Below are 12,458 nucleotides of genomic sequence, written 5' to 3'. Positions count from 1 at the left end.
CTAAACAAAATTTGGGATTGGATGTAAATTAGAAAAGAGGGGACAAGGTTTGTTTACACAAATTCTTTGGCTCTGGGTTCTTTAATTCTAATAAGGGAATTCACATGTGAGATTTATCTCCTGCTTTTAGGAACAGACGGCTCAGTGTTCTTTCACTGCAGTTTCCTAAGTAACTTTAACTTAAAGTTATCAATATGGCCTTGTAAGATAACCTGGGGCACCTGCCTTGGATCCTGACAGATGACTGGTTGGCAGAACTAGAGCCCATGGATAAAAATTGCTCTAGGACAGAGTTTTGCCTTAATTTAAGGAAGAAATTGTCAGAACTATCTGAGGACAAGAATGGAGGATTGTACTGCTTCAGGAAGTAGTGAGGTGTTCAAGTATAAATTGGACAGCCACTGTTATTGGAGGTGTCACAGTAAGAGATTCATTCCATGGTTAAGGGTTGGATTAAAGACTTCCATGATCCACTTCCAACACAGAGTCAATGACTTAAATTCTGATCTCCACTTGCCAATAGGTTTGCATAGATTTGACACTGATGCAAGAGTTTCATTTTGTATTGCCCATTGTACTAATTGTTATTTCTTTAGCACACACTTCCCATCTCTGGTAGGTTATAGCAGTTATCATAGGAATCAGTTTAATTAAAAATAATAAAGATACTTCTATTTTAAAATTATGACAAAATAGACATTTTTCAAATCAATCACCCTATACTAGTCAACTAAAAATGATCAAATATTAAAATATGTATTATAAGGCAATAAAATTATATGCCACAAAGTAACTACATTAATAATTAATTCTTCTCCAAAAATGACCATTAGTCTAAAAAAAATTGACACAAATTTGGCCTGTCAGTACAGAATGTAAATACAGAATGTCCTTTAGTTAAACACCACAAAAATAAAACAGTACTGATTTGCCATGGTGGTTCTAGCCTTTTACCTGTTGAACTTTGATTCTTGAATCAACATGTGTATCTGAACTTTGATCCTAACTGAATCTGTTCTGGCACACATTCTAACAAAAAATGGATCAAAAAGAGGGGGTACATTTCTAAAGGTCTACATACAAAGGTGGTAACATTACAAAGCCTCTGGAACAATATTGCCACTCAGTAACAACCAGTGTCCCAAACTGAATATGCGAGAAGAATCAAATCTTCTCTTATTTTTATGAAAAAACAAACAACCCCCCCCCCACACACACACACAAAAAAAAAAAAACACAGAAAAACTAAATTAGGCTAAATCAAGTTATTACTATGATGTAACCCTGTTAATGATGTAAGAGAACAAATTCTACAATGCCTTTGAAAGTGGACAGCTAATTTAAAAGGCCTTACAACCACTTGCTCTCATATTTCTTCTCAAGAGTACTTTTCAGATTCCAGATTTCCTACACTAGTTTTCTGATACCAGACAAGAGGACTGGTTCGATTCCCAGTGGAATCAGGCTTGATCCCTAATAGGGGATGTGTAGGAGGCAGACGATTGATGATGTTCCTCTCTCATTGATGTTTCTATCTCTTTATCCCTTTCCCTTCCTCTCTCTCTAAGAAAAAAAAAGAAAAAGAATCAATAAAAATATATTTAAAAATTTGATATAACAGATATTTTTCCATGGTAATACATATAGATATGGTATATGTATAGTATTTATTAAACCAATCTTTAACCCCTAATTGGTGGGGATTTAGGTTGTTCACTTTTGTTGTTATCATAATTCAATGAATATCTTTGTACATATATTTAAGGTGCTTATTTTAAGTAAATAATTAAATTCCTAAAAGCATCATTGCTGGTCAAAAGGTTATGTATGTCCTAAACTAATCTGTATTACCAGATTTTCCTTAAGAGAAAGTTTACAGAATTTTTACTCTTAATAAATAACATGAGAATTCCTGTTTCTTCACTGAAATAGGCCTCTTCTCATTAATGTACTTTCTAAAAAAATCCCTTAATTTACATGTCTTATGTATGACCAAAAAAAATAAACTAAGAAACTAATCAAGGACAACCACGTATAGTGCAAGAGATAGTTCCCTTATAAGAATTAATATTGTAATTACTACTTTAACTCAGTGTAGCTTAGAAAAGTTTTCCATGAGACTTTAAATCCTTGGTCTTTTTGCCAAGACTCTTTGGTATATCTCAGATTATTTATTTATTTATTCTTAGAAAGAATTTATTGGTCTGGAAGAGTGAAATAAATTTCCAGAGAGCCATAAAAATTGAAGCTAAACTGCAGTTAAATCTGAAGTTAATTTAATTGCATTGGTGGGTATTTCAAAATGTGTTTTAAATATAATACTTATGTTTTTAAAAAAATCTCTTTTAAATTAACAGGAAGCTCTGATGAGGAAGAAAGTACCTCAGAATCTGAACTTTGGAAGGGCCCACTACCAGAGACCGATGAAAAATCACAGTAAGTTCTAATATTAATAGATAATGCACACCTTTACATCAGTTTAGGAAGCTCTGACCACAGCCATTCTTGATAACAGTTAATGAAAAAACTTAGCATCATGAATGTCTGTTTAATGCCAAGGGCCACTTAGCCTGGTAAGATCAGTTTATACCCAGCCATTGTTTGTAGCCATGAAGAACCAACTTGTTCAGCTTCCTCTTGGTGAGTAAGTCTTTCCTCAGCTCTAATAGATGATGACCTTCTGGTTTCTGTTTAGATTCCTTCAGAGAAGGGTTGTTTACTAGCTTCTAGAACAGTCTGCCAATGATATTTTGATTATCATAAACTTGAACTTAACGCTATTTGAAGATATATACAGGTGTAACATTTACTTGCCAACACCCTTTGCCCCAAAGACAGGTAACTCATTGCATGCATTTTTTTCTGCTATGGGTTGTAAGAGCTGTCCATATATGGGATAGAATGGTATCAACTCTTTTCATCTACTGGGATGTTCACCACTTGAACTTTATCTGTTAAAAGAGGATAAAATGATATCTATTGCATAGAGTTTATTATTAAAGTTTGATGAAACAAAGAATGTAAAGCTGGTACAATACCTACAAATACAGTAATTGCTCAATAAATTTTAGTCTCATTTTGTTAGTTCCTACGCATGTTTGGTTCATAATAGAAAGAGACCTGTTGAATCAGTCATAATTTATTAATTTAAGCTGATTACAAAATATCTTGTTAATTATATGTTCTCAAACTAATAGAATTCAGGTGTGTTTGAAAGAAGTGTTTTGTTTTAAAAAGATTACTTTTTTCTGTGTCCTTTGTTCTTTTTATTTATTTATTTTTTAGCCAAAGAATTCTCACGTGTGGTCATTATACATCACATTAATAAAAAGTTACTGCTATAAGTAAAATATTGCTATGTTAAATTATTGGCTAAACTTTCAACTGTATAACTTCCCCTTGAATAGCTTTACAGCTCAAAATACCAGAATAGGTTTTAGAGTTAACTTACCTTTTTAGACAATAAAGACACTTGATTAAATCCTAAGAAGGCTTTTAAATCCAGAACTCTTTGTGACTTTATAAAAACTTGACATTGATCAAGTACTGAACATCTGAGTACACACAGAGATTCAGCTAATTTTACTTATTTAAGTTCTTGCTATAATTTTAAAAATTCTACTGCATTCTTCTGCCATGCTAGGGGAAAGGAACAGTAGCATGGGGAATACCAAGTTAGAGATAATTCTTAAATCAACTTTATCTGATTCTGTAATTTTTTTTTCAATTTTGACATGGTTGTGAGGGCTTTATGCAGTCACAGTTATTTAAAACCAAATGATAGAGTCCCATTGTGAGTCTCTGATCTAAAAAGAACATTTTCTAAAGAGACTGGTACACCGAATTTGACTATTCAGCTTGATACCCCATTCCCAGAAGGAAGAAAAGCAACTTTGTATACATTTAATCCTTACAGCAACTCTATGAGGAAATGTAATGTTCTCTATCTTACAGAAAAGTAAACTGAGCCCAGAGAAGTTAAGTAACTTGCACCTGCATCTAATAAGTGACAAAGCTGTGGCTTAAACACTGTCTGACTTGGAAACCTGTACCATTTCCACAGTACCACTCTGGCTCCTAGCATTAATATTTATTTAGTACTTTATAATTTTTATAGTATTTAAACACATTAAAATATAATTAATATCTCTTTCAGAGTTCTATTCTTTGTTTTAGACATAATCTACTGGTACATTTACTATTTTACTCTTCTTTTAGTAAGAAAAAATTGAAGTTTAAATATATTTTCCCTAATGCTAGGAGTAAGACTTGACTATTTCTTTAAAATAGTTTATTTTTCATTCATTTCTTTTTTTAAAAAAATACCTTTATTGTTGAAAGTATTATAGATATTACCCTTCCCCCCCTATTGACTCCCTTCTCCCTGCTCCCACTCCTTCCCCAGGCCTTCACTGCACTATTGTCTGTGTCCATGGGTTATATATATATCATTCATTTCTATATATCATTCATTTCTATATATATATCATTCATTTCTATATATCATTCATTTCACACTGTAAGTTAATATGAGAATGAACAGAGAAGTTATAAAGTGAACCAAAAAGGTAAATAGAAGAAATGACATTTTATAAAGTATTTCAAAGTAAAATCTTAGGCAATAAATACATTTAAGGAGAGGTGCTAACATATAAAACATTTTAATTTCAGTCAATCTGGGTATAGTTTTGGTTCTAGAAGCTAAGAATTATTTAATGGATGAATCATGAAATATATTGACATGTAGAAAAATCAGCAAGTATGTTGAATTAAAATATTGTTATTAATCTGTGTCACCTAGTAATATTTTTTTCTGTTTATTTTAATCAATTTGTATCCTTTTTTTTAAAATAGGGAAGAAGAATTTGATGAGTATTTTCAAGATTTATTTCTGTGAGATGGAAGAAAGAAGCCTACATTCCTTAATGTAAAAATATACTTCGGGACTTTTCTGAAATGTTTTATCTACAAGTTGCAGTTTGAGTGATTTGTCTTTGGAAATAAAAATTCATCCTCTCTCAAGACGTCAGATGCTTTGGAAGTTCGTTAGTGCTATTGGAGACACTTTCCCCACCCTTTGAATATCTCTTGAGTTGCTTATCTACAACTCTGTTTCATCTGTAGCTCCTAGAGGTTGGAGCTATTACACTGTACAATTCCTTGGTTTTGGGGGGTTTTCTTCTTACTTATTCATGTTTATCTTTCCTTGCCTCATTATTAGAATCTCACAAAAATCATTAAGTAGATTAAGTATATCTTCAACTTCTTTACTTTCATTTGATACACTGGCATCCCTCTCTTGAGCACCTGTTTCACATTACTGCCTATTTCTAGCTGCCTCTTTTTTTCCCTTTACCTTTCTGTTGCTTCCTTCTCACCTCTACCACTGAAGGGAGTTAGTTATAATCAAATTTGATTTGTCAGTGTGTGTAATTGATTACAAAGCAAATACCATAGAGAACCAAATGAGGTCCCAGTAGTCTGAAACAGAGGATGTGTTCACAAAAGTTGACTCCAACAGAGTTTACACAATAATTTAACTAAATAATACAGTATGCATAAAATAAAGCTTGTCTCAGATACAGTCATGCAAGTATGGATATACTTAATGCACAGATATATTCTAAAATGTGACTTCTTAACTTGGGGTCCACACCCCCAAGAGTAATTGGGTGTGTTTTAGGAGAGCTAAGCACTCCTAGAAGCTGTGTAAAACTTCAATGTCTGTGTTTTTGGAGGGAAGGCTCTATAGTTTTCATCAAATTTTCAAAAGTATTTATTGATTAAAAAAATAAAGTCCCACTTTTATAAAGAGCAAAGAGGTGGATAGAGAGGAGAAGATGCATGATTTGATTAATAAGGACATTTGGTATTGCAAGAATGGTTAATGGACAACAACTTTATTTGTAAATGTACATCATTATATATAATCACAACATCTAATCCATTTATACATAACTAGAGGCCCAGTGCATGAATTCATGCACAGTTGGGGTCCCTCTGGGTGGCCTGCGGGGATTGGGCCAAAATCCGCAGTCCAACGCCGCCCGCAGCTCCTACCTGATGCTCCCGCTCATGCCAGCCCCACTGTGCCTGCCATGGGCTCCTGCCCAATCAGTCCTGATTGGGAGAAGCTCGCACCACTGCAGCAGCACTCGCCAGCCGTGAGCCCTGTGTCTGGTGTCCTCCCAAGGGGAGTGGCCTGCTGGATAGGGCTGAAACCAGCTCTCCGACATCCCCCGAGGGGTCCTGGATTGTGAGATGGCGCAGGCCAGGCTGAGGACACCACCAGTGCACAGTCGGGGCCAGGGAGGGACCACTGGAGGGCGTGTCCAGCCTGTCTCGCTCAGCCCCCATCGGCCAGACCCCAGCAGCAAGCTAACCTACCAGTTGGAGCGTCTACCCCCTGGTGGTCAGTGCTCGTCATAGCAAGTGGTTGAACAGCCTTACCATATCATTAGCATATTATGCTTTGATTTGTTGAACAGTTGCCATGTCACTGGAAGATCGGACACTTAACATATTAGGCTTTTATTATACAGGATGGAAAATCATAGGAGTCGTATTTTTAAGGAGTCTTTGGAAAGGCCTCAAGATGGTAAGTTTAAAGATTGATTCTCCCACAGACCTATTTCAAATTTGACTATAGTGCAGTCAGTGGTGTTCAGTGAGCCATTGGTTTGGAATATGAAATGTACTTACTCTTAAATGAAGTTCCTAGTTTTGCAGACCTTAAGAGGTGGCACATTTCTTCCCCACAATTCACTTTTTAGTGAATGAGGAAGGGAAGTTGTTTGAGCTGACTGATATTTTTGGATCCAAAATTACATAAAGCTAAAGAATAATTTTTTTTAATGCAGCCTCTAAAATAATCCTAGAAGTGGAATTTCTAAATTATTTTAAGCAATAGAAATAAGATGTATAGTACCACTTATCCACTTAAATAGAAAACACTTATTTGGTTGTAGATATTGAGGTTTTTTTCTTCCTCAAAATATTAACTTACAGGCACTCCTCATTTATAAACCTGAGTGATGAGATTTATTAAAAATATTAATATTTATTGAACACCTAAACACCAGGCACTTCGCTAGGTGCCCGGGTGGCATTATGAATAAAACATCCTAAAATGGACAAAAACTTTCATCTCATGGACCTTACATTCTTAGGTGAGAGTAGCAGTCAGGATTCTAAGTACCTAACTTACAAAAATTTCTTGGCTGCTTAAAATTAATATCTCCTGTTTAACAAAACAGAGGCTCGATCATCAATTTGTTTCATTATAATTTAGATATCTTTTGATTAAAAAATCTATGATGTAATTATTATTTGGTCTGTTTTCTAATTCAGTCTGTGGTTATAGATAAGTAAAGAAATGTTAAGTTTTTCTAATGTCCTGACATGCACCATGTAGTAGAAGTAGTGGATTGTCCTTAGCATCTCTGGACAAATACATAGAATCAATATATAGTTCTAATAATCATTTTAAAAAGTAACCTCTCTCGACGTCCTTCCCAATAGCTTTTGATAATAAAATTGTCACATAATCAAATTATATTCTTCTGAATAATGCATAATATTAGCTGGTTTAACTTGCATTAGGATTACCCAGGTAATGTCTTATAAATTGATAATTGTTTCCATGAGAAGACTAGTTCGGAACATAAAATATTCTTAGTTACACATAAAATAAAAATTTTCAGACTTGGGGGAGATGGATAGGCATAGGATAAGACATAGTTAATAAGCTGCCAAAAGTGGAGTCTTTATCATTCCATTATCAAGGGTAAAATGTAGAGGAGAGAGATGATAAGCAGTTCAGATTAAATAACCCTCGACTCATTTTGTTTTCTATATAGTATTTATATACATTATACATTTTATACCACATATACTCGTACAATAAGACATGTTGATGAGGTATTTTTAGTTCAGGAAGGGATTTGAGTATAAATCATGATTATTAATGTTATGGGCTGAATTGTGTCCCCCCACAAAGGCATGTTGAAATAGAAATACCCAGTACCTCATTGTGACTATATTTGGAGATAGGGTGTGTAAAGAGGTAATTAACGTAATATGAGGTCATATAAGTGAGCCTTAATCCAATGCAACTGTGTGCTTATGAGAGATTAGGACACAAATACACAGGAGGAAGACCATGTAAAGACACAGGGAGAGGCTGGCCATCTGCAAACCTAGTAGAAACCAACCCTGCCAACATCTTGAACTTGGACCTCTAGCCTCCAGAACGGTGAGAAAATAAATTTCTGTTGTTTAAGTCATCCAGTCTGTGGTATTTTGTTATGGAAGCCCTAGCAGATGAGTACAATTAATAAGCACTTTTAAAAGGGAATTATATCTTTTAATTTAAAACAGATTAGCACCAAAAAATGCACTCATTCTCATCTTATTTTGCACTTTTGTGGAACTTTATTTTATCCTCAGGTATTCGGGCTAGCAGTGTGTTTTCCCCTGATAGTCACAGGAGGAGCTTTTCTGAAGCCCCTCTTACTGTGTTACTTGATGGTTTGCTGAATGAAATTTGCTGAAGTTCTTTTGAATGTTTTCTCTTTTTCTTCAAAAGGAGAAACAATATTTGAAATGTAGACCAAAGGGAACATATTACAGCATTAGGCATGTTTTGGACTTTTTGTCATCAACACCACCTCCTGAATCTTCTGTAGCTAGTAAAAAGGAGAAAAGCACGATTATTGGGAGTCTGTGGCTACATTGTGTTTTTATCCTAAAACTGTAATGATATTAGTATTAACTTTATGGCTTAATTAGTTTTAGCTTATAGCAAATACTAAAGGCTTGACTATTTAAAAACTTAAATACATATTCAGAATTAGTCCACTTAAAAAATAGAATCTAATAAAGAATTAGCCAATTATAACATCTGTTTCTCAAGAGAACCACTGAAGTACACAATCTGGGAATCTGAGTTGTTGCTTTGGGCTAGGCACAAAGCTTGTTGCCTGGAAATACAAAATGATGTTCCTAGTTCACAGAAACTTGTCACTGTAATAGGATAAAAGTTCAGCAGTGATTTTTATGCACATAAAGTAGAGAAGATCCACATTCAATATATTGAATACTAAAAATTTTTTTTTAAATGCCAGGAGCCACTTAAAGGACCTGATACCCTATTACCCTGTTTATCATAAAATTGAGAGAAAGATTAAATTTAATTGTACTAAGAAATATCACTTGCTCAGTAAAATTACCACTTTTGTTATATCTTTTTGAAGTGCAAATTAGATATTATGGCTTTCCTGTTTAAATCCCTTTAATGACTTCCCCTAGCTTTTCTGGAGGACACATCCTTAGTAAGGCCTTCAAGGCAACACAGGGCTGCCTGTATGACCAGCTTCATCTGATATTTTGCCCTGGTTACCGTCTAGTGTCCTTAAGTTCTCCAGTTGCACCAAGCTTATTACCACTTCAAAGCCTTTGTACATATTCTCTTCTTTCTCTCCCTTCTGAACCCCACCTCTCTTTGCTTAGCCAGAGTTCAGAGTTTAGCATAGGCATCCTTCCTCGGGTACACACCTCATGCTTTTTTGATAGTTAGATAACCAAGCACTCATTTATTTTAACATCTAGCTCCCCCATCTGTGAGATAAGGGCCCAGTCTCTCCCCAGGGCCTCCTAACTCAGGGCCTTGTACCGAGTAAGTACATAAGTGAATGGATATCAAGGAGTCAAAAACTCCTATTTTTATTCTGTTGAAGGATATCCTTAACCTCTTCAGCAAAAGACTTTCTCCCTCTGTGAAGTCTTTAAAATACTGCTAAACACAATAGAACGCTCTGAAAGGACTGTTGTATCTTCTGTTTTGCAAGGCCTTTCCAGATAAAGATGATTTCTTTGTTAAACAATAAGAATTTCTTACAAAACTTTTGAGTGCTGAACTCTCAAGAAAAAAATGTCATCATATTCACATTCCACTTTAAAGATGGCATTTTGAGACATCTGATGAACTAATAGCTGATCCTAAGTGTCTTACAGAGGTTTTCTGAAGAAAGTCGAACAAAGTGATTTTAGGAGGAGAGATTTCATTAGGAAAAATAGCAGTGTGTGGAGACATTTGAGGCGCAGGCAGGCAAAGTCTTGGAGTACCAGGTTGACACCTCATTCAGCTGGCCAGCTTTGCTTTACATGTAGGGCTACCTGGAGATATGTAAAACCTTCTCATTATATAAAGAAGAATATTAAGCTTAGAGAGGTTCAGCAAGTTGTTCAAAGTTTCAGCGAATGCATAATGTTGGGACTAAAATTGTTGATCCCTTTGATTTTATGGTTTTCATGTTATTTCTAAAAACTCAGTATCTGCGGAGGTGCCTCAGGAGCCAACTTCTAGAGTGGATGAGGAAGCCTAGTCCCACCCCTAGCTCAACTGGACCAGCCAATTCCATCTGGAATTCTAAGTAAGGTCTGTTTGTGTGTCGGGGGCGGGAGGGGGCGGGGGTAACCTGACAACCACTAAGGTCTTAAAATTATCAGACCATACAATAAAGCAAGTTTAATATTTGTGTTTACTTTTTATGCTTTCGTCATGTGACTTCTGGCTACTTGCAAGAAGGAAAATCAAATTCCATCTAACCTTTTTCAATCATGTTTCCTTCTTCCTGCTTTTTCACCTCCTCTTCCATTACCTTCACCTTTGCATCGTATTCATCAGCCAGGGATTTCCACTCCATTCTGTTATTCTGAAGGCCATTCAGCATGGGGGTGACTTCTTGGTGAAACCGGGAGAACTCCTACAGAGAATTTCAGGTCAAAAACTACTTAAGTTATTTGGTTAATATTCAGTACTTTCCATATGCAGAAGAGCTGTAAGAAAATGTTCCGGTGTTCAGAGCTGCTAGGTGGAATTTAACTCGGTGCCTTGGGAACGGAGGCAGGGGCTGCGTTTCCTGCCTGCCTAAATCAATTTGCTCTCATCCGAGTTCTTTCTCCTTCCACTCCTGAATGAGAGATTAGGATAATACCGCAAACTACTTTGGAGAAAGAAGGACACCACTAATGGCTTTTCATGTGGAGTCTTTGTGAATTTGGCTAACAGTTTGAAAGCAAAATTCTCACCCAAATAATTTGTTTACTTACCTTATATACAAAAGTGCAAACAAAATCAATAAATCCAACTTGAAGTTTAGGCAGTTCATCTTTTTTGTTTCTGTCCATCATAGGCTAGGAAGAAAAATAAACCCTTTAAAGATAGTTTTCTAAGGTTCAGCAAACAAACTAGACTGATTTGTATAGATAATTTTTAATAAGTAGTGTGTCTTTTATGTCAAGGTCTTTACAATAGGTTGTTGCTGCAGCACCGTTCTCTCCAGATCTCCTTGTTCCCAAAATTCACTTGCAACTAGAAGTGCTACCTGCAAATAAGAAAGACTTGGTTCATGAAAGCAACTTATTAATAGAGAATCTGCATTGTATTAGTATGAATGACATTTAAGACAGGGTTTATAGTTACTGTTTGAGGTACCTCTGAGCATATTGTCATACCGTATGCTCTTTGATTTTAAAAAGATGTCATTTACAGATGGTATGGAAATCGGAAAGGAGAATTTCTCTTCTTACCAGTGTTCTAGACTTATTCTGGGACTGCCTACCTCCTATTTGCTATTGCCACCATCTCTCAACAATAAAAAAGGGAGATGGGAAGATATTTAATTTCATTATATTATGCTTCAAGCTCTGGAACCTCCCAAGTCCTTCTGTCCTGCTTCTATTAGCATCTATCTGCATGTGTGATGCACACCGCATTCTCACATATGCACACAAAGGCTAGAACACAGCTTTACTTGATTACAGCGTGCAGATATTTAAGGGCTTATTTATATCCTTTTTAAAAACCCAATATCAAATTTATTGAACACCTACTAGCTGCCTTACATTGGCATGAGCCAGGCTTGCCAAGAGTAATGAGATGTTACATTTTTCTTTAAGATGCTCACAGTCTAGTGAAGGCAGTCATGTAAACAGTGTGGTAAGTGCTATAACAGTAATAGTATGAGTGTTATGGAGCAAGGAGAATGGAGTAAAGATAAGTTTTATAAAGGGAGGAGGTTGTGCACTGAAGAAGAGATTGTAGGAAAGAGAAAATCACTAATGATTCATCCTCGTGCTGATTTATCACACAAAACCTGAATAACTGTACATAAACTTTTTATTGCCTGTTCAGTGATAAGGGATACTTTCAGGAAAGCATTTTCTTTCCAATATTCCCTCTACTTGTCTTGTTCTGGGACCTGATCAAAAAGACCTATTGTCTTACATTTGTGAGCTTGTGAAAGCAGTTTGCCTTTTTTCTTACCAACAGGGAACATTTTATCTTTGTCTTAACTTCTCAAGTTCCTCTTTCCACCTTTTTAAATTATAAACTGATTGTTTGAGAGGACAAGTCCAGGGTAATGGAAGATAATGGCTTATAAAATATATAGTCA

At 35.4% G+C, this 12,458-nt stretch overlaps 2 protein-coding genes across 6 annotated transcripts in view; one reads left to right on the top strand and one right to left on the bottom strand.

The window, feature by feature from the left end:
• LOC307112730 (protein FRA10AC1) overlaps positions 1–5,018 on the top strand; it is a 509,765-nt gene extending 504,747 nt beyond the window's left edge. For all 5 annotated transcript variants that reach the window (XM_079793657.1, XM_079793660.1, XM_079793659.1 and 2 more), the window contains 2 exons: positions 2,358–2,436; positions 4,855–5,018. In XM_079793657.1, coding sequence (XP_079649783.1) covers positions 2,358–2,436; positions 4,855–4,897 — 122 coding nt within the window. In that variant the 3' untranslated portion in view covers positions 4,898–5,018. The remainder of the gene's footprint in view (positions 1–2,357; positions 2,437–4,854) is intronic.
• Positions 5,019–8,625: 3,607 nt separating this feature from the next.
• The window catches only part of PDE6C (phosphodiesterase 6C), a gene marked incomplete at both ends in the record, with an annotated part of 38,323 nt that continues 34,490 nt past the window's right edge, over positions 8,626–12,458 (bottom strand). The window contains 4 exons of the mRNA XM_079794295.1: positions 8,626–8,687; positions 10,610–10,766; positions 11,113–11,196; positions 11,313–11,387. Of these exons, the coding sequence (XP_079650421.1) occupies positions 8,626–8,687; positions 10,610–10,766; positions 11,113–11,196; positions 11,313–11,387 (378 nt within the window). The remainder of the gene's footprint in view (positions 8,688–10,609; positions 10,767–11,112; positions 11,197–11,312; positions 11,388–12,458) is intronic.

Source organism: Cnephaeus nilssonii (genome assembly GCF_951640355.1).
Source record: "Cnephaeus nilssonii genome assembly, chromosome: 16".
In the NCBI taxonomy this organism is placed as follows: Eukaryota; Metazoa; Chordata; class Mammalia; order Chiroptera; family Vespertilionidae; genus Cnephaeus; species Cnephaeus nilssonii.
The sequence above is the reverse complement of the archived record's forward strand: the minus strand, read 5'-3'. Positions and strand labels throughout refer to the sequence as shown.